This window comes from Lagopus leucura, unplaced genomic scaffold (genome assembly GCF_019238085.1).
Source record: "Lagopus leucura isolate 7727_CA_CO unplaced genomic scaffold, USGS_WTPT01 Super-Scaffold_100159, whole genome shotgun sequence".
Lineage (NCBI taxonomy): Eukaryota > Metazoa > Chordata > Aves > Galliformes > Phasianidae > Lagopus > Lagopus leucura.
This window is the reverse complement of record NW_024962335.1, coordinates 4,836,494-4,864,306: the sequence shown is the minus strand read 5'-3', so window position 1 is coordinate 4,864,306 and position 27,813 is coordinate 4,836,494. Positions and strand designations below refer to the sequence as shown.

The window sequence follows — 27,813 nt, the reverse complement described above, 5'->3', positions numbered from 1 at the left end:
TATATAAATATAGCATCATGACTAATTATACTTGACCATTTCAAATGGTGTGAATAAAAACTTTTTATTTGGTTTAACATGGTTTAAGATCAACAACATTTTGAAGTAAATAAATAGTACCAACCTAGAAAAGCTCACTGGAGCACTTTATCATGCAGTCCACCTCACCAACATATTTTCCAGAGGTAAATGGTAATAAAAAGTCCTTGGGCATCACCTACATGATCATTGGGATTTTACCATTTGGCATGTAGGAAGAGGTTAGAATCCACATCTGAAAAGCCTCTTCAGCAGGAATACTGGAATAGATATCTCTAGCGGTGTCTTGCAATCAACATTTCCGTATTTCTATAAAAATATTTTTGTAGCAGGCTCAAAGCAAAATGGATTCCTCCTCAGACTCCAAGACAGAACATCGTTTCTCGTAGAACACTTTGTGAACACTTTTTCTGTTCAGTCTGCATCTCCTGCATCTGTATTAAGCTTTTTTTTTTTCTTTGTACTACATTGATTTATTTTCCATTAATTGTTAAATCACAATGAAGACAGAGCTGAGAAATGCATCATCCAACTTAATGCAGCAAGAGACATGCATGGTTTAGCAAGAAATAGCCTGGTGTATACATGCAGAACCATACAGGATTCCTGTAACTCCTTGTCAGAGTATAAACGTGTAAGGTCAGCAATGGCAGAACATTTGGAAGAACCTTTATTCTAAAATTAAAAAAAATACTAAAATGTTTCATTATGCTTAATTCAGCTCACTCACTTATTAAATAAGATCAGTGATTATTTGAAGGCCTCTGCTCCAAACATATTTTAGGGTGTCTTTTACAACACCTTACCTGCTTTGAGAATATCCTGATTTTTATTTTTTTGTATTTTCTCTTATATTTTTCTCTTTAAATATTAATAACCATAATAATCGTAACACCAGGATGCATGAAGCAAAGATGAAGGAATTGGAAATGGATATTGCTAAAAAAACCCAAAGCATTATTGACCTTAAACGGCTGCTTCAGGAGGCAACAGAACGTGAACACAATGCTGATAAAAACTTACAGGATCTAAAAGAACAAGTGAGTAAAAATCTAAGCCAGATGAGTCTAAGAATACATTGATTAATTTTAATTTCCTTCTGATGTCCACACTGACAGTTTATTTTTCTCTCTGTTTTTAATTATTTTCAGTTTTAGTTGCCATAATTGTACATTTAAATATTTTCGATGATGAATAAGGATTACCACTTACCAATACATATAGATGCCTTCCCCTTCTTACAGGAAATAGTATTTCTTCATATATTTCTTAAAATCATTCTAGCTTGTTCAGCAAAGTAATTTTCCTACAGGAACTTTCTTCTTTCTACAAGTCTTTTTGGGAGACTGACTTTTCCATCCTATAGAGGATTTCTGTGTTTCTTTCCAATATGGCATCGTACTACACAGCCTTTACAATAAGTTCTTACAAATATACTTCACACATGGAAGAGTTACTGAATTTGACTAAGGAACACTTGAAAAAATGGATCAGATTTTGACTTTCAAGTATGCCAGGGACGTAGGCCTATGTCTGTGTACCTGGATTAACCTTAGCTTCCATCTTCTTGTTTATTAAGAAGTGGATGGTTTTCTTCCCTGAACATCTCGCACTGGCAGTTCTCAGAGTAAAGTGCTGAATACACATAAGTCAGACATTATCTAACCAAGTAAATGCGTTCAATAAATAGAAAAAGGACATGGAATGGAGTTTTGCAAAATAATTACTTTAAGCTTTGTTTATGTTTGCTTTTCTCCTTCTGGTTTAAAGTCAGCACTATTAACATGAACAAGCCTCTCCCGAACTGCTGGATCCTTCTTACCAATAGCAAAATTAAGAGAAAATTATTTTATTATGTGACATTACTCTGAGGCAACACAATTTCAGGTTTGTTTTGTCTCAAATGCAAATGAAGGGATGTGGTCAACGTTCATTCCATTTCAAAGAAACAGAGATCTACTGTCAAAGAGTTAGAACCAAAATCTATACCTAACAGTAGCCTTACGAGAGTTCATAAATGATCACTCTAAAAAAAAAATCTAATTTCAAAGACTTTAAATTTTTGCTCTTGTATCTTTTACTGAAAGGTACATCTACAGGCTAACTCCCTCTCTGCTTCTAGTTTATGACTGCAGATCATTTCTAGTCAGTGTCCATGACAAGTGTACATTAATTTGAGTTTTAATTGCAGTTACTTGCATTTCAAATGACACAAAGAAACTTGAGACACCTATGTATGCAAACAAACATGTCATTACCTTTAGTGTATTATCACTTTCATAAGTATATCTATACATTATTCTGATGTCTCAATTTATGTTCCTAGCATTCTTTTCAAAACCTTTTTTTCCAACCTTCATGAAATATGCAGTGCAGCTTAGCTTTAAGAGGACTGCAGGTAATTAGAAACTTTGAAGAAACTGGTTGTTGGTTATTACTTTTTTTCTCTTCCACCCTTTGTGATCACCTAGTACTTGGTTAAACCATTAGTATATTAGTGTCATTTTCTTTCATTTCATTAAACTGTGCCAAAGAGAAGTCACTAACTCCATGTGAAATACACTATCTGTGGATACTGCTCTCAAGACTGACTTTGCTTGTTTGTTTAACTTTTCTTTCAAGATTGAGCTTCTCAGCCACCTTCCTGAAGGTGCAAGGACAGAGCAAGGCCTCATCAGGGAGCTTCAGCTTTTAAGGTACTATATTCCTCAGCCAACATATATGAAATGAGAACGATCAACAAAAAGCCACTGCAGTTTTTAATTATGTGTTACTTATTTCAAAACACGTTAATATTTTTAAAATTATTTAAAAATTCTTTTATATTCCAGATTAACTAATAGCGAATTAAAGGAAGAAAAAGCAGAGCTAGTACGCCAGATAGAAGACTATAAGCACCAGATAAACGTGTACACCAGTGAGGGTCCTGCACCTGGTAATCATTTCCAATATCTAAAATAAAGATTTTTGTGTAGCCTGGGCCTAAAAGTATTTTTACTTAATATGTGTGCAAAATGATAATATAATCCAAATATTTCTGTAGTTCTATTAATGCCAATGTGTCATAAACTGGAGCAAATTAAGGTCCCTGATGTTTGAGAATTTACCTAAGATAGTTATAAAGAAGTATTAGTAAAAGTTACTTTGAGGAAGAGGCTGGAATCTTTGCAAGATTTCCCTTTCTAAGAAGTGAATTTCATGCTTTATAAACCTTAAATAGTGCTTGTAAGACTTCAGTCATTCATTAAAACCCTCCTGCTTACTCCTCTTGCCTTGGGTTCCAGGCTGCCAGAAAACAAGTGTCTATTTCAGGATACCAGCCCTGTGGATGATTTAAGATTAGCAGCTGTCAGAAAAAGCCACAGTAAAAGCAAGGAGTGCTGTAGAGCAGCATACTGCCAAAAGACAAAAAAAGAAAAAAAAAACAACAAAACAAAACCAACACATTCTTGAATCGTGAATATAATTAATAAGATCCTTAAATTCTCTTTTCCAAATTTTCTGTATCAGAGAAACTGCACATGTATTTTTCAGAAACGTGCTAATAGACTGGTCATTTGAATACTGCCTTCAATAACAAGAATTATATACCATTACCTAACTTGTGGAAGAACCAAAGAATAGCCAAGATGATTTGAAATTTTGGTGGCTGTTGATCACAACTGAGTTTACACACTGCTTCTCTTTACAGTTGAAACAGCTGAAGTATTATTGTAACAAATTTAGTCATGTAATTGATTATACTTACCTGAAATTTCCTATCAAGTCAATACTTTTTGCAGGAAATACTGAAGTTTCAAAGAAGGATAAAAATGATAACTTAATGACAGAAGTAGCAGACCTCCAGGCACAGCTGAAAGCCTCTGAGTTGGAGAAAGAGCAGCTAAAGGTGAGTTGCAGAGATGATCTTTGGCAAGATAATGAGCACAACTATAGTCAGCTAGAAGAACCTATTTAATATCCCAAATAACACTAAAACAAGTCAATTTGTCACCACTGCGCCTATGAAACTGATTTTGTTAGTGAATTTTCTCTTCCCGAGTACATTTGTCTGTAGTAGAACATATGTTCTCTGAAGAGAAAGGCAGAAAAGCTGTTGATGACAAGTATTCCCTAAGTTCTGGTTATCCCTTTGTTCTTTGCAATAGGAAGAAACAAAAAAGTTGAGAAAAGAACTGGAAAACTTCAATCCTTCCTTTTTTGAAGAAATTGAAGATCTGAAATACAACTATAATGAAGAATTAAAAAAAAATATTATTTTAGAAGAAAGATTAAAGAAGCTGTCCGAAGAGTTTGGCATGCAAGTGATTAGCCCAGCCAATACTTCCGTTGATTAGGCATTTAGTTTCCTCAGCACTGACAAGGAAAATAAATTCTAGGGCAGCTACATCATACTGATTTGTCTGTCATTCCAGGTTAAAAAATAAAATAAAAATACTGAAATTCACAGCTTGCTCAATTGATTAAGTCAATGTATTGTGGTCAATATTTACATACACCAGTCAAAATAAAAACCAGTTTTACCTCCCCCATCTACTCTGCAATATTATTCAGAAAACTAATTGCAGTAATACATGTTTTTAAGAAGTCTGAGTTCTCAACTCTAACCAGAAGTTCAGAAACTCTGAAAGCACCTTACATATGGTAAATTCCAGATCAACAATACTGTAATTTATTCTGTCTTGCATCTCAAACAGTAGACAGTGTTGTGGTCGTCTCTGCTCTTACAACGTTAATTATTTTTACCTCAATTATAGAAAATTCAAGAATAAAGAATGGAAAACATTCTTGCAGTACATCAGCCAAACTAGCAGTATTTTTGTAGATAAATGTACAGTTACCATGTGAATTTTTTCATTCTGTATACTTTATACATATAGATGTAAACTTTTGTAGCACAAATAAAAGGCCACTCAAACCACTATGCATTCTTACTTTATTATTTGTGCCATCTTTTTTCAAATACTTAATATGTGCTTCGTAAATTTAGATGCAGTCTTAAAATGGGTACTACGAAGTCAAATCTCTCACTAAGAATCTTCAAGATAGAATGAGCATGCTTCCTTTTACTTCCTCTGATCTTTGCACAAAAATAGTGGAAGTAGATTTAGGATGTAGATTAGTTTTTCAGGTACTAGCATAATGCTGCAGCTTATCAGTTGAATAATATCATAAAATATTTTCACCCAAGAAAGATACAAACATTTTAAGAAATCATCACACTTCAGACCTAATTCTGGTGCTACCAGAAATCTATTCTTCATTGATAAAAAACTAGATCCTGAATCTGAGTTCTACATGTTGTTGTGTCACAGTAATTATATTTAGAAAAGCGCATCCTAGGGAACTTTCACAGTTGATTGCATTCATTAATTAAGCTGCTAGGATCAGCCAGTTAGTTAGACAACGTGCTGTTTAACCATTAGCAGATCCAGAAATGGGTGAACAAGTTAAGGATTTTTCAAAAATAAAAATAAACATGCTTGAAGCTAGATTCTGTTCTGGATGTCACATACGTCACTACTTACAATAAATCATTTAAGAAAAACTTCAAACTATACAGTACAGAGCTTACTCTTCAAGCAGGAAGATTCCTTTTTGGAAGGGAGTTCTGTGATAGAAGAAAGCGGAATGCAGGACATAGAGCTACTGACTTAAAATAGAAAATAACTTCAATCATCAAACTTGATATCTTTGAGACTGTCAAATCTTTGACCGTCTAGTTTTGAAAACTGATGAAACAAACTCTTTGGTCCAAAATCACAGTCATAGTCATTTCTATTGAAAGAAATAACAACAGGCTGAGAATTCAGGTATGTCTCTGCAAGTGGCCAGCATAAACCAAGGTGATGGCGATGGAGCTAAAATAAGAAGAAATAGATCCATTTAGACATTTTGATATAGCAGCCTGAGAGTTCCCAATTTGAGGGGGAAGGAGGATTCAGTTCTAGGATTCTCTGTACTAGATCAATTCTGATAAACATTTATTAATTATCTGTTAGAATAATATGTCTAAGTGAAGCACAAAAAGCAAACAGGAACCACTGTGTCCTCTGAAGCATCAGAAATAAAAATTAACTTGGTAATTAATAAAAGATTACATCAACAATGCTTATTTTCTAAGTCAACATTACAAGAAGTGAACTTTTTTAAATAAAGTTTTAAAATGTTGACTAAATCCTGCGTAGACAGAAAATTATTTTATGTTCTCAATTACTATAAACATAATGTAGATAATAAAGAAATATATTAAACCATCAGCTGTACTGAATGCAGTGGCTTGCTTAATTCTACTGTAACCAAGTAATAAAAAATTTGAAAAGCAAGGTAAAAAGTGAATGATAAGCCACAATGCCTCAGCTACTACAGATTATTATATTGCTTTCTACACATCTATCTATCTATTTACCTTGATTAAACATCCATCACGGCAGTGCCAAACAATTCCTTCAACTTTACCCTCACAGCAGCCTTCAAACCACGACACTATGTCGCTTCGTTTCAAAGTAGGTGGATTCTTAATTTCAAATGCTCCATGTGGTACCAGAAGATGCACAGGTTGCTTTTTGCTTCCCAATCCTATGTTAAATGAACAAAAATCTTTCTGCAGTTATGTGTTTTAACCTCACTTTACCTCACTTTTATTATAGACATCTAAAAGTGCTCTATAAAGGCAGATCTCTATTAGACTCTGCAGCAATATACTGTCTTTAAAAGACCAATTACACATAAATATCAAATGTAGCTATCTTTTCCTCATGCAACTTTTATTTACAGAACATAAGTTAACATGCCTCAGATGTTACAGTGTTCAGTTTCATGCTCATGTTCACCTCCTCAGTAACCACAGAGCGACTAAATTCTTCATGCTTCAGATCAATCCATATCACAGATATCTTAGTTTGTGAAACTGCTTATTTTCTAATGAATGTGCAATAACACTTAGGCAAGGCTGTTTAATAAAAGAAAAGAAACATTGCCTCTTTAGTGACCGAAGATTTATACTGAAAACTAAGACCAAAACTATACAAAAAAGTTGTTGCCATTTGTTTAAATTCTAACATAATGCTCAGACCATGTACCATTTTTCCTGTACTTCCTTGGCAATTACCCTTGCAGCCAAGCAAGGAAGTTAAAATTCATCTGTGCTCATGCTGAAGTGTGTTTTCTGTTAACAAGCTTTGAAAGGGAGAAATAACAGTCAAAATTTAGCTTTAAAATTACATTTCCTTAAGAAGAGACTCATAATATTTAACTATTTTAAAACTGCAACTCGTGACTAATTCTAGGGACGAAAAAATCTAAGGGTGAATAAAATTTTCTATTTCAATAAACTAAGCAGCATCAAGGAAAGAAGCACCCTCAAACAATCTTAAAATATTTTTTAAACTGACATTTAAAACAAGTTTTCCAGTTAGTGTATTTTTTTTTTCTGGGAAATTCTCATTAAAAATGTGCTCATTAACTGTCTGAAAATTGCAGTAAGGATTAGTTAAAACCTGTGCCTTGACTACTGAGAAAGCACAGCCATTTTTCAGATGTCACAGAGCTCTGCATCAGTATAGCAGAAACCTCAGTTTTAGGTGTGGCATAAACTGTTTCCTATAAATAGATATATATAATAGGCATATGTTTTTTAAAATCACAGTTATCTTCATGCAGAAATTTTTATGGTTCTTTGCATGAATAAAAACTGCTGCTCTTTGTTGAAAAGCTACAGCAAAGCATTTTCATATTAGCTCCTGAAGAACATGCAGGCAGACAGAGGTTTAACACACAAACTTGTAGTAATTTTACGTTCTAAGCTGAGTGCATTTTGGGTACCAACCTTAGAGTATTCTTTGAGCTAGCCCTTCCTTTCCTTCCTAATAAGTGTTACATATTTAAACATGCCTTTTCCTTTCTTCTATTTAAAGAGAGAAAAAAAAAAAAAATGAACAAAATTAATGCCTTTCCAGCTAAAACATCACTGAATAAAATATTTTATCGATACAAACTTACCATATGGATTTGCATTAATATTTGTCCCAATAAGCTCCAGTGTTTGTTCTAGAAGTTCTGACAGTGATACTGGTCTAATTTCCAAAAGCCTGGGGTCAGCATGGTGTTTCAATACAAGTGCCATTTCAGCCTCATAATTTACAACAGACGAGTGCCAGCAGTACTGCTTACTGTTTTTCTCCACGGGCACCCAACCTATGACAAAACATTCCATTTTACCAAAGTATCTGAATTTATCAAATGCCAATTAAAACTGTATATGCATTAAAACCAGACCAAAACAACAATGAAAAACCACAACAGTTACCTTTGCTAAAAACAGAGTAACTATTGAAACAGATCTCTAAGAAATACAATACATACATGGCAATTTTCTAGCATGAACATGCAGAACTTCAGCTGAAGACAAACTGTAATTATTTTCAGTATGTCAGAACAAAGCCTTTCTGGATAATGAACAAATAATATTTGGATTGTTTTCTATATGTGCTAGCTACTATTTTTAATAATTCTGATTCACTTCAAAACAGTATTTTTTCACCATTTTACCATGTGTACCTGGCATGTGTCCATTTTCGTCAGGCAAAGGATTGCCATTAGAGAATTCTATTTCCTTGGCTGGGATCCAGGTATCTGGAACAGGCTTGAAATCCTCTTCAACATTCCAAATAAATTCTAGACATATAAATGCAGCATTTAGAATTTGGCAAACTGTTGGAATTACATTTTAATCCTCTGTCAATGTGAGCATTAAAATACTGTGATCTAAACCTTATTTGAAAGACAGCAGTGCACATTACTTTGTAAAAGCACCAATGCTTGATTTTCAGTCTAGAATTATGAGGTTTAAAGAAACATATTAGCCTTTAAGTAGTTAAGATTAAGAAACAGCTACCTGAATAGCCTATAATATATTTAAACTAGGACAAGAGAAGAAAAGATGAGTGACATGAAAAAAAATGGAGGTGGATAAGTGACACTTCCTGCATCAGATGAGATGCATTTTCCTGCAGAAAAAAAATCTTTACTGACCTTTACAATCTTCCACTGAATATAAGAATCGTTTGAACCTTTTTTCAGCTTGTTTGTTGGGTCTTCTGTCCAGCCTGGCCCATAGGTATGGTTGCCCTACAGATCCCAAAGTTATAAAAACAGTGGTTTACTTACGTAGTCATACCCTGCTCAGTACAGAAATCAACTGCATAAAAGTTCAAGCATGAAACTGTTGCTTATTTGTCACTACAAAAATTTTACATCCAAAGGACTGTTTTAATTAACAAATTAGTTATTGTATACAAATCTGGAAATCTACTTGTAGAATTTTGTCTAGTTTAATACAAAATTTTCTTGCAATTTCGGGACAGGAACCCCAGCGATGCAATAAGCCAATCTTCTAATTTTCTCCCAACCTCCACCATTTTGACCCTACTCAAGGAAATCAAACATCCTGTACATAAACTCTAGCATGCAAAGTACATCTACGACTAATAATTTTTGAAATGAGGCAAGTTAACTTAAACTATACTGCATATGTATCAGAGAGTAAAATCTCCAACAATTTTATGGACACTAATATACTTATAGTAACTATTACTTTAGTATTACAACTAAAACAGGCTACTAGTCAGCATGAAAAACTTGTATATTGATCTCCTTTATTACCTTTGTAGGTAGTTACATAACAGCAGGTTCCATCCACCTTTTCAGTAGGAATTGCATTGTATATATCTGCCTCTAATGCCTTTTCATTTAGGGTTTCAGTTGCCAAAACTTTAAACGGCTGAAAAGAAGACAGGTATTTTAAATCCTGATCACTGCTACATTACTGCATTGTTCTCATACATTCTTGCTTCATATCACTGGCCTCTATAAATCCAATGCTATATGCTATATTGCTGATTTCTAATACTATCAAAATGAATAGTCGTTTCTGCAAAACAAGTTTGAAAAATAAATGCTGTAAGACAAAAAAAAAAAAAAAAAAAAAAAGGCAAACGGTTTGTAAACTCTGACCGTCCTTTCCATTCTTGATTAGTATTTTGAGATTACTTTGCCTCCCTCTTTAAATGGGGCATGTTATCTATGCAGGTTCCAGTCTAATGCAACAGAATTGGGTTAGAAGGGACCTTAAAGACCATGTAGTTCCAATCCCCTGTGGCAGGCAGTGACCATTATAGGGTGCAGCTACTGATGCATTGGCATTACTCTCTTTTTTCCACTCCTTAATCAGTCAGCAAAGGGAGAAAAAAAAAACAAAACACAGACGGATCCCACCTCACCACGCAGCGCACAGGTTTTTCACTCTAACCGGACAGCAGAAAGTGGAAGCCTACAGCCGCACAGACGGATGCTACCGCCTCTGACATTTCGCCCTCGCCCCCCGGGCGCTCCCCTGCAGCCGGGCCGGATCCACTTAGGCGACACCTCCGCTGCCGCCGACTCCCGGCCTCGGCCCACCGAGCACAGCGCCTCCCGCGACCCGCGCCGCCGCGGTCACCTGGCGCTCCCGCTTGGCCGACGGCTCCTCCTTCACCTCGGTCACGAACAAGCACGGCACCTTGCGCTGCACCGCGCCCCTGCGGCTCATGGCCCTGCCGACCCGATCGCGCCGCCGGCCCCGCGCCCGGCCGGAAGCGCGCCCGCACCGCGCTGAGCCATGGGAGACGTAGTCCGGCTGCGCGCGGCAGGAGCCCCATGGCAGAGCGAGGCCGTCTCTCGCGGCGGGCGGGGGTGTCCCGCCGGGACGGGGCACGCGCTGGGGCTGAGGCGAAAGCCGTTGGCTGTTACTTCAGCGGCTGATCTCGCTCGACGGCCTTCACTCCGCCTCTGTGCGGGCATGGAAGCGGTGTCCCCAAGGAGCGGAGGCTTCTCGGTGTCAGGTTGTGCCTGGGGAGGGACGGCCGCCTCCTTTCGTTGCCCGGGTTCTCTGCGCTGTCAGAGTTAGGGTAGTTCCTGACAGCGGTAGCTGTTTGTTTCAGTGCATGCTCCTGCCCACTGATCGTTCGTTATTCATTCTCTTAATCTGTTCTCCTTAATTTTCTTAACTTTCCTGAGTGCTGAGTTCAGGTGGAAAAGTGTGCCTAACTCCTAGAGCCCTTTAAATGTCTTTCCTCTGTTGAAGCTCTTGCTTTTCCTGCCCACATTGAGCCTAGCCAGCACTTTCGAGCAAAATCATCGCAACCCAGGACAGGATGAGAATGGAGGGGTTAATTGGTAACACAGGTATAAGCTGTTCTCTCTGCTTTAGCTGTGGCAGTGGACATCATGGGAGCAAGAGAAAGCAATTAACATAAACAACATCAGCAGTCAGCACCTTAGAGCGTACTGACAGGAAGAAGCAAGTGTCTCAGTCCAAAGAGAGATACGGTAAGAAAAACATTGTGCACAAGGATTTTAGGGATAAGATTTGTATTTGGTATATCAAAGATTTGTTTTGAAGACCACAGCTTCTGCAGTGAGAAGTTGGGTATCATTTAAACTATGCCAAATGGGTCCGTTCCTTTTTACGTCAAACTTTTTGAAAGAAGAAACTTTGCTAGAAGAAATTTTGAAAGGAGTATACAATAAACTCTTGGAAAAGGTTCAATTTTTCATGCTTAATTCAGTGAAAATAGGGAAGATGTCCAAGCCTGAAACGCTACGTGATGTTATCTGATGATGTCACAGGATCTAGAAGAGCATTGGAAACCGTGGAAACGTAACATTCTAGCCACCATCTTTGACAGTTAGCAAACCTGGCTCCTTAGCTCTGCTGTACTTAGTTTTAGCTACACTGTCAGTTGGAGTTTTGTTTCAAAACAGAAGCAGAGTTGAATTTCTGAAAACTCAATTTTTAAAGAAAACTACTGTTTTCAGGATAAAATTAAGATTTCCCTGTACAGGGATAGCTTTTATGTTTTAATGTATGCTCTGCCTGAATAAAACGAGTAGAGTAGATGCATAAGAAGTGAAAATGGCTGAAGGTGGGAATAACTGCTACTTTTATTCTCCATACGCACAGGTAAAGGCAATAGATTTTGGAGTGGTCAGCGTCCTTGAATTCTTTGATACATGCATATTTAGATGGGGATTTATTACCTAACATTAGAAGTTGCTATGTCTTTATCATGGCAGTATGTGTAAATCAATTGTCTGATTTTTCAGAAGTGAGAAGGGCGAATTGTCCTAATTATTCCTGTGACTAGGGCTCAGATACTCAGGAAGCAAAGAAGTTTAAAATTCCTCTTAAAAATCACTCATCACTCATCTCTCTTTATCTGTCAGTGTTATATTAAATGAGTAGACCATGTTTATAGTTTCCACTTACACTGACTACCTGAATTTCTTTAAAGCCTGTTATAGAAATTGAAGCCATTCATAATGAGTTTTGTCCTTTAAAGAAATATTTACTTTCCAACTGGTAAAAATCCAGGGCTAGATACAGAGTTCATGGTTATTGTATCTATTTGAGCATTAGTGTTTTAGGTATTAATGCTTTGGAGGCAGGCTTTGGCTCCAAATCCCAGCATGTCTCAGTGCATGAACCAGCTATATTGACGGAATTCCAAAAGCAATGTGGTGTTGAGATGCTGCTCCTTGATTCTACTCCCTCAGCTGCTAATGTTTGTAGCTGAGTGAAACTTATTTCCCCAAAGCAGATGGGAATATTCCAGTTTACTTTGGGGAGAATTCAGGCAATTTAAAGTTTTTGTTTTCCTTAAAAAAATAAATAGACAAATTCTTTAAGAAATAGCTGGTCGTCTGCTGTTTGCAACTCTCAGCTGGCATATAGTTCATATCCCAAATATAAACTTGATTTTCCCATCTTCAGAGTGTTGTTCTTGAGCACATGCCTATTTGTAATTATGAGTTTCCTTGAGACGTGCTGGAGAATGATAGCTCAGGTTATAGGGAAAAGTGAATTGTATGATTAGAGACAATGCTAGAATCAAAATAATAAGGAGGAGAATAGAATTTTGACTAAAGAAAGGGACTTTCATTGGAAATGTGCTACTTGTGCACTATGTACACAGACATAATCTGGAAAAATCTTAATCAGTGTAATCCCAGCGTTGTGATTGTATGTAGAAGTGAAGCAGCAATAATTAAATAACTAAATGAAACAATGTCAATAATTTCTTTTTCCCATTAAGCTTCTGTGTGTCATATGAAAAAACAACTGGCAGATGGCATAGGCAGTGTAATGATAGTAGTAGTCTCAGAACATCAAATCCTGAACATTTTTGGTAACTTGTAAATATATTTCATTACAGTATTTTTATTCTTGGCTGCTCTATGGTCTCTCCCATTAATGAAAAGAAGTTTTATTGAAGGAGACTCTCACTTAAAACAGCCACTAATACATCGTATATAGGAATTTAGTATGTCTAAGCCTCAGAATCCTCCTCATTAGGATTTCTAGTGAAGATTCTGTCACTGTGAAAAACCTCTTAGCTGTGATACCTTGTGTACATCATGTAGACAAGGGAGGTGTTTACACAAAGGTAGAGAAGGGAGTGAGTTCCTTCAAGGACAATTTTAGTCTGAAGTCAAAAGTGGCTTTCTTGTGCCAAAGTGTTTTTGAATAGGAAATTAAACAAAAGAGTTTTATTCCTTTCTTTGGTAATCCATGTCTGATGAGTCTGTACAAGGATTAAAAATTCTTAAATTAGTACATTTTCCATTTTTTAAGGCATCTTTATGTTTTTGAGTTTTGTTGTCCTTATTTTTCCGCAACTCCATGTCTTTTAAAAGAGTCTATGAGTGAGATTTGCACGTATACAGCAGACTTCATTTGAGATAGGTCTGATTATCCCATTCTGTAGAAGAGGAAACTCAGGCACACATTAGTTAAATAAATATGGTATACAATAAAAATTTTTTTTTCTTCCCAACATCTCATAAAATGTCTGCAGTGGAGTATGTTGCAGGAGAGTACATAGACAGATTTACTCTATTCTTATCTGGCAACAGTTCTGTATCATTTGGCTTAAGTACAGATAACTTTAAACATTTTAGCAGACCGCTATATGGTCTTCCTAAATGTTACTCATCTATTCCTTGCAGTACAGTGTGTGTTAGTCAGTATAGTCCACGTGTATTCTTACATTTACAATGTCTGAAAATGCTTTGTCTCACAGCAAAACTACAACAACATCTTGTGTTTCTGGGAAACGCAGCCATTAGGCTGTGTGAGGATCAGTTGCATCTTCCATCATAGCAAACCTCGTACTATAAATGGACTTTTTCTACCACCTAGTAGCAGTAAGTAAAAGTATTTTCTCAACAATTTGTCTAGTAAAATAAGTAAATATTGGAAAATATCCTTAAACTTCCACTTACATAGTGCATGTTAACATCAAGAAATGCACCACTACAAATAAATCAGGCGTGACCAGCTATCCCATCAAGTTCAAAGTGAATGAAGGAATTGTATTGGTATATGGATGGGTTTCTATATTAATTTATGCAGTGGAATGTTACAAATCTTCATAGCCACTCATTACATAAAAGATAAATTAGGAAATGGCAATTTAGACTGTTAAGATTTCTGGAGTACAAATTTTACACTAACTTTTCATCTGTGCTGTATTTTTGGAGTGGTAGATGGTAAGTCATCCTTTTTTGCAGTAAATAGAAAATACAATTCAGATTTAGTCTGAAGATTTTGTTTTATAGAAATAATTAATCTTTTAGCTTCTGAATTGATAGGGTCTTTTCAGACCTCACTCTAGAGCATCATTCAGGGACTAAAGTATTAAAATATTTTCCTTCTCCAGAATGTAATAGTTGACACTCAACTGTTTCACAATGAATATCACCAATAGATTGCAGTTGTGTGCAGTACACTTTCTGCACTATCATTTTCATATATTAAGTTCATACATGCAGACAAACCCAGTAATTTTCTGAGAAAGCATCTGAAATTATCCATTTTATCTGTAAAAAATGATTAATGTAGTTTATTTCCAACTACTACAGATTAGAGAAAAGAGAAACTAAAAGCAAAGCAAATTAACACCACCTTCCCCTCTGTCCACTCTCTTCTACCTCCTCCCCTGAAGCAGCACAAGGGAATGGGGGGTAGGGGATTGCAGTCCATCCTTAATGCTTTGTCTCCGCTGCATCCTTATGATCACTCTTTGCCCAGCATGGGGTCACTCCAGTGAGATGCCATCCTTCCTGAACTGATCCCACATGGCCTTCCCACAGGCTGCAGCTCTCCAAGCACTGCTGCAACACAGCTCCATACCCCAGGTTCCACCCTTCAGGCAGTGCCCCACATGGGTCCCCACGGGCAGCAATAGTGATGTTTGTATGAGTTTCCATACTGCTTTTAGTGCAGTTTCCACATCCACAACATCAGCCTCGGCCAGCCAGAGCTATTGTAAACTTAAGTACACTTTTGGGTATGGTATGAACTAGTCAGGATGCCCAAAGACACTGCGCATGAGGCACCCTTTCTAGGAGTAATGCCCCCAAAATCAGAGTTAGAAAATGGACCTGTTTTATTTTACTGGAATATGTGTAACTCCACAGTTTGGGTGCTCACAGTAACACTGCAAGTACTAAAACTATATTTATTTGTTTCAAGACTTAAAAATCTTGTTAAAGTTTGATTTGGCTTAGTGCTTAACGGTGCTAAATTCTTCAAAATTGATGCCCTGTGGAGCAATACAGACCTGCCTGCTGTTTAACATGCTTAATATATTTCTATAAGACGAGTCCTAGAATCATTGACTTACTTCAACCAAGATATTACTAATCATATATCTCCCTATGTTGTAAACTATCTATGAAGAGACTGGAAGAAAGAAAGTTACTTAGATTTGTCTATCTACGAGCAGGAAGAGATATACAGGCTTTTTAAAACAGCATACAATGATTAAAATGCTTCTCTTTTCAAAAGACTATAGTCAGCAGAATGCTATCTTTTCCTTCAGAGGAGCTAGCATGCATACATTTTCATTCTTCCTGTGTTTGGAAGGTGCTCTTTTGCCTGACTCTGAAGAAGATACTTGCTAAAAGGCACAATTAATCTATTTGCAGATACTTTAAATATGATATTTATTTCAAAAGTTTACCTGTTGGTCTGAACCTGGATTTCATATTGCAATTCCCTCCTGAAAAAATCAGTATCACGTTCTTTTCTGCAGATACTGTATTTCAACAGGAAGGCCAAGAAGGAATTTTGAATTCAGCCCATAGTCAAGAGTCGCTCAAAATTCAGGAGGCTTTTTTAAGACCAATTCACCCTCCAGTGATTGTAGACCTCAGCCATGATGAGGATGACGAAGAGGAGGATGAAGAGGAGGATGAAGACAACAAGAATAGTAAACAAATTTTCTTTTTCTTCTATCAAGGAAGTAGAGTGGATGTTTTTCCCCTTTTGCAATGTAGTTCATAACTGATTTATTCTCACAGCCATTAATGCTCTTAGGAAAGAGTTGTTGACAAGTTTTTGAAATTGTTTTCCAACAAAAATGTTAGTCAGCAGATGCATGACTAAACCAGTATTTTCTAACTCCTGTGAAGCATCTAGTTTTGTATTTTGATGCAGATATAACTCATTTATTCCATTTTTCATCAATTAGAATTTTAAATATTCAGATGTCTTCCAAATACTCTAATGTAACATACAAGTTCTCAGTTTGAGGGTGGTCTGATTAGTTGGCATTTTCTCATTTAGAAACGCATAATATCTTCCTCTTCTCACCAGTAGTATTTGTTGACTGAGGATTTGCTGTGTGTCTTAATGTTAGCCAGCACTGCCACCAGTTAGTACTGAGAAATGTTTAGTAGGGCTTTACAGTAGCAGGTCAGGAAACAATTTATTTTCATGGTGAACAAAATATTTTTGATCTGTACAGCTCCAAGTATTTTCTTTCTTTGGGATTATCTCATGTTATGGGTTACCTATGCTGTAAAAATTGCATATTTAGGAGGTACTTCTTTTTATGGGAAACAGATTTCTGAACAGGAGTTAGGGCTGTACACAATCATCAGTGAAGGTTTCTTTACAAAAGATAGTTGTGTGCCTTCAGCTCAAGTCATTTGTTCAATTTGATTTATTAAACTGGCTGAAATCCAGTGGCCGGCCTCACTTTATTACAAAAAAGTTATTAAATCTAGTAAAGAGAGTTCATGCAATATGCTTCACTGGTTTACACACACATATATATTTCAAAGAACATATATTAAATAAAAAACACTCCACACCTGAATTTAAGCAATTGGATGCATCTCACTTAAGAGGTAAGTCTTATTAATCTTAACTGAGAAAGATAAGGAGCACTCACTTCACCAGCTGTGCCAGCAGATGTTACAGGTTAAGAACACTGGGCAGAAGCTTTGTGACCAGAAGTCCCAGATGACATGTTCATTGAGATTTCCTTGTGAGTAAACAAATGTTTTGCAAATGAATACTGAAAATGATTTTAAATCACTTCAAGTCAACAAAAATTGTCTTTTAATAGGTGCTGTAGCTGATGCTCCATTGCACTTGGGAAAACATAACATTTTAGAATAATCATGACAAAAATGAAATTCATTATGTTATTAGATAATTAAGAAATATGAAGGGTCTTTGTACAGCACGAGAAGGTATCTAGTAATCTTTCTAAAATCTGCCTACAGATATTTCTGATTTGTTGGAAAAGACTGCTGAAGACATTGAAGAGGAAAGAGCAATAAAGGAAATGTGCTATAAATCTGGTAATGAAATTAGTGATCCTTTTTTGAACATATAATAAATATACAACTAGTAACAAAACTATATAATAATCTAATAATATAATTTAATAATATAATTTATAATATATATTATATATAATGTAATAATATGATTTTTTCCTCTTTTGGGGATATGTTTAGGAGAATATTACAGGATTCATTACCCTCAGGAACACCAGTCAACAGAAATGGTATCTCCATCTCTATCTTTGGAAAATGAACAATTACCAAAGCAAACCATAGAGCATGATTTGTGGAAAGGTAGGTATTTTTATCTTTGTGGGCAAAACTTACCATGTCTCAGGTTAACCTGAGTATCATAGCATTTCCTTAGGAAACTCACATGTTATATACATCAGAGCTTAATTGCACCATACACTGTCAAAATGCGTAATAAAAGAGAAAGAAGAATATAAAGCAAGAAGTTAGAGGAAATTGCTTTGAGCTAATTACTAATTCATAGATGGAATAGAAGACGGAAGGAAGAGAATGACATTTTCATTTATTATGCTTATACACAGGGAGCTAAACGTTCTTTCTTTGCCTTTCCAGGTGACAGTAATACAATTCCTACAAAATTTAATAATGTGGAAAGAGAGAGAGAGACTTCAGGAAGGAAAGTATCAGTGCAGTGTATTAGCAGAACACATGATAAATCCTATGAAAATGAAGGTAATTAACATTGGCTTCTCGGTACTGAACATAATCTGGTAAAGAGAGCTGCCATAAATCATTATGCCTGCAATAAACTTCACTTCTTAAATATAAAATAATAATTGAAATACATAGCTTTTTTTCTTATTACTCATGTTATGTGCACTCCTCCTAATACTACACCATTAATTGTAAAGATTGTAAATACCATTTATGATTCCATTTGTTTTAAGATTATAGTAAATATAAAAAGCCTTCATGCTGATTACATTTGACTTTTTCCCTTTTATTTTGGACAAAGAAGTGGCTTGTGAAATTAACAAAGTAAGTGTAGGAATGACTACAAGAGACATTACTTTCAGGGCAATCTGTGTATGTTTATTTACCAGTATTTGCTCCTTTTTCTTCATAAATATTAAATACTGGTACAAATAATAAGAATTACTGTATTATTCCTTTTTCTCCTCTTAGTTTGTCAGTGCAAAATAATTCATTATCATGGTAGGGATGCTTGGTCTAGCTTTGAGCAAAGAGGTGTGCATGTTCTATCTTCAGACAAGTGTGAAACAGTATAAATGTATCTTACATATTATCATAAAATCATAGAATGGCCTAGGTTGAAAAGGAGCACAATGATCATCCAGTTTCAACCCCCTGCTGTGTGCAGGGTCACTAACCACTAAACCAGGCTGCCCAGAGCCACATCCAGCCTGGCTGTGAACGCCTCCAGGAATGGGGCATCCACAACCTCCTTGGGCAACCTGTTCCAGTGCTTCAACACCCTCTGTGTGAAAAACTTCCTAATATCTAACCTAATAAACTCCTAATATCTAAAACTTCCTAATATCTAACCTAATAAACTCCTAATATCTAACCTAAATCTCCCCTGTCTCAGTTTAAAACCAATCTCCTTTGTCCTATCACTATCCACCCTCATAAACAGCCATTCCCCCTCCTGTTTATATGCTCCCTTCAGGTATTGGAAGGCCACAATGAGGTCTGCCCAGAGCCGCCTCTTCTCCAAGCTAAACAAACCCAGTTCCCTCAACCTGCTTCAGCCCTTGATCATCTTAGTTGCCCTCCTCTGGACCCATTCCAATCACTCTGCATCTTTCTTGTTCTGGAGGCTCCAGATGGGGCCTCACAAGAGCTGAGGAGAGGGGAAAATCACCTCTCTCTCTCTCTGCTGGTCATCCCTTTTTTAATGCAGCTCAGGATATAGTCGGCCTTCCAGGCTGCCAGTTCACACTGCTGGCTGGTGTTCAGCTTCTCATCCACCTATTTCTTTTACTATGAATTATGTCATGTGTAGCACATGTCTTTCTTTTAGGTGATTTTTACTGTCACTAGTAAAAAGCTACCAGTGAGAAGCAATCCTGTAATTAAATTATACCCATGTGTATTTAAAACTTTTAATGTTTATCTTTTTTTTTGGGGGGGGGGGGGCCCCCCTACGGGGAAAGGGGAGGGCTTGAGGGGGCCTTAAGGAATTGTCTATTTGGTTTTATTATATTTTGTGCATTTTTTTTTTTGTTAATTTCAGTGAAAATGTAATTATAAAAACTGTTCACATTTAATTTTTCTGTATGTTCTTTAGTATGCATTATTTTCTTCAGCTTTTCTTCATTTTCTGTAGGAGGTGATTATTTTGCGGCACGGAGAAATAAATATGTTAATGGACAAAGAAGGGAGGCACAACCTTTTGAAAAAACACCAACTGCAAAATATTCAAATATAAAAGGTACTTAATTGTTGTATATTTTCTGATTTTTACACGACATTCTATTTTTTACAGTATTACTGAAGATTTTCTGATTCTTAATGGGAAACGTTCTGAGACAGAATCAATCAAAGTAATTGTACTGTTGGACTTCGTTATTGTTGAAGTTTGAGCCTCCTATCAAGATTTTGAGACCTTGAACTGGGCAACTGTGGAAATGTAGCAACTTTTGTTTTTATTTTGTGTGACTATTCTTGCAAAATAGTTAAAGAGCAAAAGAATGTTCTTTACCTATGGAGACCCGTGTATGAAGTGTGAGATTAGGTTTTCAACACATCATAGCATTTGTTGGGAAGAAAAGGTGTGCTTTTTGAAAAGTAAATCTGTTCTGTTTAAATCCTTCAGCAACAAACAGCTCTGACCAGGTGAGGAAATACCACTTCAAGGGAGTAAAGAAAAAGAAATGGATTTCTGAGGAGCAAAGAAACTCACCTAATACAGGAACAGGCAAAGGTATTTTTAGAAAACAGCAGGCTTATCCATTTCAATAAACTAAACTATTAGATAATTTAGTACTACCTCGTTCTATTCTTTGTGTTGCACATGGACAACCTGTATTTTGAGAGGATTATCTGTACAGAATATTTTTTTAATTTTTGTCTTCCAGCCTTCACTTTTCTCTAATATGTCAAATTTTGAGTAATATCACAACATTACTGTATAAATTTGTTTTTCCAATTTTAGGAATTCCCACTTCATACTCAAAAGTTACAACAAATTACCAACGAAATTATCAAAGGAGGGATGATGAAACTGCTTCTTCTATTCATTCTGTGAGACAGACTGAAAGAAACACTTACTTCAGTTCGGCAGAACCTCGAAGGTCAGCGTATGTTTTCTACCGTAATACCAGAGTCATACAGGAACCAAAGTGTAATGGATACACAGGTGAGTTCCTGCTTACACAGAATTCTTAAAATGACTCTTAAAATACCTGACTGTATTCTGCTGCTTTCATGTTTGTCATTGCTGGTGAATATTTAGGCTTTTATATCTAAATAAGAGTACCTATTTAGGTACTAAATGTGGGCAAGAGTAAGTTTAATCCAGCATAATTTTCATAATTAAATTGTGGTAATATCCATAGGCAGAGATACAAACAAACTCTGTGCTGATTCCCACTTATTTTTCCTTTCTTTCTTTTGAAACATAATGTTTAGTAGACCGTATAACCAAGATGTTATAATTGCAATATAATCAAGAGAGTAAGGCAAAGCAGACAACGATAACAAAAAGAGAATAAGTGGAAGAGCTTGCCCTTCGGTTGAGCTCACCAGAAGACACCAAAAGAGGGGATCTCCAGACAAGATCCTTCCCCTCTGGTAGCCAGCTCTTAAATAGGTCTAGGAGCCTGGCTCCACCCCTTCCAGCAGCACAGGTGAATTGCCTTCACCTGTGCTCCTCTGGCTGACTCATGGCTCACCTCAGGTGATCAATCAGAGGTTCAGGCCGTGACTCAGCAGTTCCCATACAGTAGACCTCATAATATTCCACTTTAATTTATCACCCTACTCTAGATATCAATAGTAATAGTAGTAGGAGTTGTTTTCCAGTAGAATTTTAGTTTCCTCTCAAGAAATATTTCTTGTACCACTTCTCCTGGCAGGGGATGAAGGAATGACCTTTTATTTTTTTGTCTTTGTCTTTGCAACTAGTATTTCATTTTACGTATGATTTATGATTATTTTTCATTATTTATGATTATTTTTCTTCCAGAATAAACAAAGTCTTGGACCTTATTCAAACATCTGTTACCAATTTAAGTTTGCTCTGAACTTTTGTGAGATACATTATTATGTTCTCATGTGGTCTATGTGACTGGAGGACCAAATTCATTCTCCCTGCTGTTCTTTCAGAGTAATGTTCTCCTTCATCTTTTTGCCATCTGTCTTCTTGATAATACCTACCATGTCATGAATTTTGCAAGAAGCTTAGAGTGGGGTTTAGAATCTCACATTTTACTTTTTGGCTCTTTCAGATGTAATTAATTTCATATCTTTCACTTATTTTTAACTTTCTGATTCAGCTTCACACAATATAGTAGCATAATTTCGGTTTTATTTCCAGTCTTCATCAATATTTTGATAATTGTGGGTTTTTTTGTATTTCACTTCAGTGACAAATAGAGTGATAAATAATTTAAATAATAGCAAAATAATACATTGCCAGTTTTGTTTATCTTTAAGTTGGATCTCCGTTTTTTGGTGCCTTCCTGTCTTTATTTCCAATAAAAGGAACATCCCTTGGCAGATTATTGTTTTTAGATGACAGAATGTAAATGAAATCAATCTCAACATCATTGTTTAGTCTTAGGGACTAACAGTTTGGTGGGTTATTTTGTTTGTTTGTTTGTTTCAACATTTATTTTGTTCAAATCTGAAGAGGTTTATATAAGAATAGCAGACTGAATGTTCTTAATGGAAAATATATATGTTACCAAATTTCCAGTCTAGAAAAGGGATAGAGCATTTCAAAGAAATTTTGTCCAGAGTTTTTGTCATACAAAGAACTATCACGATTTTCAGTACCTTTTCTTTGAAGACTACTTGAGCCATTGGGTTTGGAACCAGAAATTCTGATTGACACAAATGAAAGATTTTGTACCCAAACTGAAAACTATGGTACTTAGATGCTGCATGTAAACTGGAAAACAGAATTATTATGTGTTTACTTGTTGGAATTAATTAAATTAACCTGGAGTTAAAAGAAAGTAAGGGTATCAGTAAAAAAGTATTTTTAACCAAATTTTATACAGAATGATTATTCATTAACATATTGCACCTAACGCTTTTACAGGCAGAGATAAAAGAGTATGTTGGGTTATGGATTTCTTTATTCTAAAAGCAATTGACTCTTCTGAAGGATTTTCAATACAGAAACATTGATTCTGAAGAATCTGTGAGCATCGTGGAAATGGTGAAAGCTTACAAATGTTTTAATGTACCAAATGTGAAGTCTATATTTAATAATAGCTTGAATTTCAGGGGTGATGTATGATTCATCTGATCCGTCAATTGATACTTCAGTAAATGTTACTTCTAAATCACATAGCAGACTGAGATAATCTTTCCTGAAAATGTGGCTGAAATTAAGAGATCATTTTTTATTTTTCCTTCTGCAGACAAGTATTCTTCAGGATCTTACAATGCACCAACTTGGCGTAAAAGAAATCCACATGCGAAGACATTCTCTAAGTTTAAAACAACCAGTCAGGTAGATTTGTTGTAGGAATATTTGTAATTCAGTGTTTTTGTTCTCCTCATTGAGAAAATGTGTCTCTTAAAATCTTTTAAAACTTCCCCAGCCAAAGATTGCAAGATTGTATGCAGCACTGAATATTCTGAAAGAATAGTTAGTAGTTTCATTTGTGAACATACAATTTTGTCTATGTCTAGCTCAAGATTTCTAACTGTCTATAATGTTGCTGATATGAAAACAAAATATGTACCTGCTTTTTAAGTGAGGAGATACATGAAGTGAGTTTTGGCTACTAGCGCTGGAGAAAGCAGGAGAGACTGTATATGTGGACAGTCTATTTCTCTCCCTATTTGAGTGCACATTAAGTACCAGTAACAGCTGTAAGTGGAATCAAGCTACCTAAAAACTCAGAATATACCCTAGGAACCTTTAATACATTTTACATCTGTCTTGAGTGCAGGGATTAGAACTTGTATTTCCTTTCCCCCAAATAATTCTGTACTTCATTCAAGAAAGACATTTCCTTGTTATCTCCCATCTGTTCCCCAGTCTAATAGGGATTTCACTCGGCAACTGCATGGTTAAAAAATGTGGAAGAGCAAAGCAACCTCTCAGTTCTTGAAAGCTTTACCTTGTCGTTTGATGAGAAAGTACTTCTCTGAAAATGAGAAGAAATAAGTTGTTGAAGACCTGCTGAGCACTGCCCTGTCTTGGACAAATTCTTTCATTGCTGTATGCTATAGAAGATGATCGTTAACATTTTTTTTTCTGAGCAACCACTTTGGTCCTTGGAATGATTACAAACCAGTTATAGGAGATTAGTCTAAAGTGGGTCACAAAAGTGCAGTTTTGCAGTCTTGTCTTTCAAAGCTCTCCAGGTGGCCTGGTTGTTAGCATTTGGGTGACTTCACTCAGGGGAGTTCAGTGTTAACGCTGTTTAGATTCCAGTCAGAGATGCAACGTTCTCTTAAGGCAACATATAGAAGAAGCAAAGCACTTGAAACCACCTACCTATGTCATCTAGGCTTGCTGCCATGTCTGGTTACTTCATGCAAGTACTACATAGTTCTCAAACATCTGCTTTGAAAGGTTTAGGTGGAAAAAGAATGCAACAGTTTGAAAATAGATTGTTTATTAGTTTGAAATACTTTCTACTGCTTCTATGATTATTGAAAGTTTAATTCTTAAATTTCTCTGTCAGAGCATACAGTTTCACTCAAATTATACACAAAATGCTCAGTATATCTATTTTGACCACAGAACCAAGCAGAAATGGAGATGAAGAAAAAAGGAGAATGATTCATTTGCAGCAGAAAGATATGAAGTACTTCAACTTTGAAGAAAAAATTTGAGTTTAAGAGGAAAGTCACAACTGGACACAAAAATGATAAAATAAGATGCAGGAAATGCATTCTAACATTCAAAAACATTCAAAATGTATATTAAAAGTATGTTCTGTATGTGCACCTATAAAGATCTTCAGCCTGCTCACAAAACTTAAACTGCTTTGAAAATTTGGCAGTTGAAATGAGTTTTTTACAGACTTTGGCTATATACTGGAAGACTGATAGTGAAAGATCCTAAGAAGATCCGGTCTGTTTCGTCAGACAGATGCTTTAATGCATAATTATTAATATGAATAGATTTTATTAGTTATACTTGGCAGTTTCATAGGACTTTGAATGTAAGCAGCAATACTGATGCATTCTAGAAGATGTCTGTGTTGGTGTGATAACAAGCTTGATATTTCACCATTTTTGCAAGAATTAACTGCAATATGTTTCTACACATATTTTAAACAAATGTATTAAAGATTTGAAAAGGACAGAGACTTTAATATTGCTTTCTGAAGAACCAAACTGTCTAGATGTTTGTAATGAACAACAGCTTACTGATATTTCCCTAGAGGACATAAATTTGTTATAACATCTTTTCTTCATTTCAGTGATCATTGTTGTTGTTCTGTACAATGTATCAATTTGGTTTCTTACCTGTAAATGAAGAGAATGGGGTTTGATCACCTTCATTCTATGCTTAGTTCAGTATGTCAAACATTAAAGGGCAATGTGTGAAAATACATTGACTGCCACACCAGAAGGCAAATGTAAGCAGGAAGTAGAGCCCAAAAGAGGATCTTTAGGAGATAAAGACAAATGCACTCAAAAAGTCAAAATACTTTTGAATACTGAAAATTGCATAACTGTGTGCCGTGTAACAGGAAGAGATGTGTTTCAAAGAGAGTTAAGAAAAAGGGGGCCAGGAAAGGAATTATCTGTTACACATAGAATACTGGTCAGTAGCCAATGGATGTGCCTAGTACTGAATAGTTACAAATATATGAAATTATTTCTTTGTCTCAAACATTTTTCCTTTTTTCAATTTTTTTGCATTTACATGACCCTTGGTCATTCTTAAAACATAGTTTTGGGGAGCAAAGCTATGTTTTGCTTCAAACCTTTTTGGGGAACGCTGTGGTCCAGTGGCAGCCACAGCTGTGAATATAAAAGCATTTTATTTCCTTGCAACATCATTTTGACTGAACAACTGAAATTATATTGGATGCCTTCTAGGGTGCCTTCTAGTTAAAATTACTGTATTGTAATATGAGAAATGTCGTCATGCTTTATTGAAAATATCTTGCAAAAACAGGGTAGTGACAAAACTTTTATAGCTTTTAGAAATGTAATTTTAAATAATATGAATGTTAAAAATGCTGTAATTATTGCAGTTGCAATATTTTTTTGCAATTATTGCAACTGCAATAATTAATTATTGCAGTTGAGCACTGCTTTCCTTAACTGAAAATAAGTTGCTTATTTTAGTTGAGATGCTGAAATTGTAAAAGACACGAAACATCTTTTTAAAATCAATTACTAAGCATACTGAAAATGTCTCCCTCTCTCTAATGAAATCCTGGATTTTCAAATTGTACACACAGTGCCTTGCAGCAATGTTTTGTATGTTGTCTGCCTGAGGCATCTTAAAATCTTGATTTGGAGGGCTATTCTGCCCAGATATTTTTTAAAACCTTGAAAAATACTTTTATTCTCATTTTTTCTCTGCTATCTAAATGTAAATCTTACATTTAGTGATTGTTCAATCTCTCTGTAGTTTACAGTATTATATTTAACAAGATAATAAATTGAGCAGGGCTCAATTATTATTCTGGTCTATTCTCTCTCTCTTTTTTTTTTTTTCATTTAGTAAAAAAGGATTTCAATATTTAACTTTTGCAATTTCATATTTTTATTTTTTGTTTGGTTTTGAGAATAGCAAAGTTCATACTATACCTTAACAATTTTATTTTCAAGTACAGCTAATACTGTTTGCTTGCTCAGGTGTTAAGACTATTGATTTTCCTTATTGATGTACAAAAAGTGGAATTCTGAGGTGTTATTGTAATTAGTAACAATCTGTTTGCCAGAAACTTACCCAAAATTACCAGAAAGAGCAGATGGAGATAGAATTTCTATTCTGCCCAGTGTTTCAGCGTTAGGTAATGACAGAGTAGACATTGCAACATTTTTAGACTTCCCTGGTAAATTCATACTTAATGAAACGTGTTGGGAGCACTGAATGGTGTGGAAAAAACATCATTATGGCTGACATAATTTGGATTTGAAGCAATAACAAAGTGAGCTCCCAGTCTTCAAATTTATCAAACAGTAAATGGGAAGTAACTTGGTTTATTACTGTATGTATTTCCACCCAAATATATATGGTGAAATCTGAGAAATCATTATGACATCTGAAAACATAAATATTCCTCTTGATTCTCTCACTTAATCGTATTTAAACCAATAGGGCAGTGTTCATCTGTGTATTTGTTATAGTTCTGAGAAAACACAAAAGGAAATGAGTCTTAACCCCGTTTTCTTTTACTGGATGTAGAAACAACCAGTGACCAAAAGACAGACAGGTTAGAGGAGTCTAATGGTGAGCCAGCTGGAGCAGAGACTGTGCTTTAATATATAGCATTGTTACTATAGTATGTTTAAAACACAGTGTTTGTATAAAGTATGAAATAAATGCATCTAATAAAAATGAATTGTGTATGGAGTTTTATCTATAATATTTACTTTGCCAATAACAGCGCTGTAATTAATTAGATTAAAATAAATTCCACTGAGGTTTGACTGCAGAGAGCTGACAAGCGTAAGAGTGTGCCTTTATGAACTAATCTTTCACATCTAAAGTTATTTGCAGAGATCTGTGTAGCTGAAATCAATAAAACACCTTGCTCTCTTCAGTTTCTACCCCCTACTCCGTAACCAGCAGATCCCTGTTCATTGAGAATTGAGTGATCTGCAGTGCAGCAAACCTGAGTGGGCGCATGTCTGTGCTTAAAGGAAATTGAGGGCATTCAACGCTTCATGCAGTGAGGCCTCAATAGCAGATTTCTGTGTTTTCACACGCATGACAAAACCCCC

The 27,813-nt window shown here is 35.7% G+C and overlaps 3 protein-coding genes across 7 annotated transcripts in view; 2 read left to right on the top strand and 1 right to left on the bottom strand.

Annotated features, from left to right (window-relative positions):
- CEP290 (centrosomal protein 290) overlaps positions 1-4,961 on the top strand; it is a 52,428-nt gene extending 47,467 nt beyond the window's left edge. For all 5 annotated transcript variants that reach the window (XM_042889437.1, XM_042889438.1, XM_042889439.1 and 2 more), the window contains 5 exons: positions 938-1,079; positions 2,662-2,735; positions 2,871-2,974; positions 3,822-3,928; positions 4,188-4,961. In XM_042889437.1, the coding sequence (XP_042745371.1) occupies positions 938-1,079; positions 2,662-2,735; positions 2,871-2,974; positions 3,822-3,928; positions 4,188-4,376 (616 nt within the window). In that variant the 3' untranslated portion in view covers positions 4,377-4,961. The remainder of the gene's footprint in view (positions 1-937; positions 1,080-2,661; positions 2,736-2,870; positions 2,975-3,821; positions 3,929-4,187) is intronic.
- On the bottom strand, positions 46-10,649 carry CUNH12orf29 (chromosome unknown C12orf29 homolog). The gene is made up of 7 exons (XM_042889441.1): positions 10,538-10,649; positions 9,703-9,820; positions 9,073-9,168; positions 8,599-8,715; positions 8,041-8,235; positions 6,449-6,618; positions 46-5,900 (listed from the first exon to the last, which is right to left on the bottom strand). Exons 1-7 carry the CDS (start codon positions 10,625-10,627, stop codon positions 5,712-5,714), a joined length of 975 nt encoding a protein of 324 aa, XP_042745375.1. The 5' UTR covers positions 10,628-10,649; the 3' UTR covers positions 46-5,711.
- Positions 10,626-27,427, top strand: CUNH12orf50 (chromosome unknown C12orf50 homolog). Its single transcript, XM_042889904.1, has 12 exons — positions 10,626-10,705; positions 10,814-10,919; positions 14,160-14,283; positions 16,176-16,352; positions 17,656-17,733; positions 17,893-18,012; positions 18,304-18,423; positions 20,042-20,146; positions 20,531-20,638; positions 20,870-21,073; positions 23,307-23,398; positions 24,644-27,427. Exons 1-12 carry the CDS (start codon positions 10,626-10,628, stop codon positions 24,680-24,682), a joined length of 1,353 nt encoding a protein of 450 aa, XP_042745838.1. The 3' UTR covers positions 24,683-27,427.
- The last annotated feature ends 386 nt before the right edge of the window (positions 27,428-27,813 follow it).

What these genes read in the sequence shown, in the direction of transcription:
- CUNH12orf50 (XM_042889904.1), top strand. Translation starts at nt 10,626, where the DNA reads ATGGCCCTGCCGACCCGATCGCGCCGCCGGCCCCGCGCCCGGCCGGAA. An exon ending in GGATGAAGACAACAAGAATA is followed by an intron (nt 16,353 to 17,655) that starts GTAAACAAATTT and finishes ATCTGCCTACAG; the next exon opens with ATATTTCTGATTTGTTGGAA. An exon ending in AGAGCATGATTTGTGGAAAG is followed by an intron (nt 18,013 to 18,303) that starts GTAGGTATTTTT and finishes TTGCCTTTCCAG; the next exon opens with GTGACAGTAATACAATTCCT.
- CUNH12orf29 (XM_042889441.1), bottom strand. Translation starts at nt 10,627, where the DNA reads ATGAGCCGCAGGGGCGCGGTGCAGCGCAAGGTGCCGTGCTTGTTCGTG. An exon ending in CGGCCAAGCGGGAGCGCCAG is followed by an intron (nt 9,821 to 10,537) that starts GTGACCGCGGCG and finishes TCTTCTTTTCAG; the next exon opens with CCGTTTAAAGTTTTGGCAAC. An exon ending in TATTAATGCAAATCCATATG is followed by an intron (nt 6,619 to 8,040) that starts GTAAGTTTGTAT and finishes CATTTAACATAG; the next exon opens with GATTGGGAAGCAAAAAGCAA.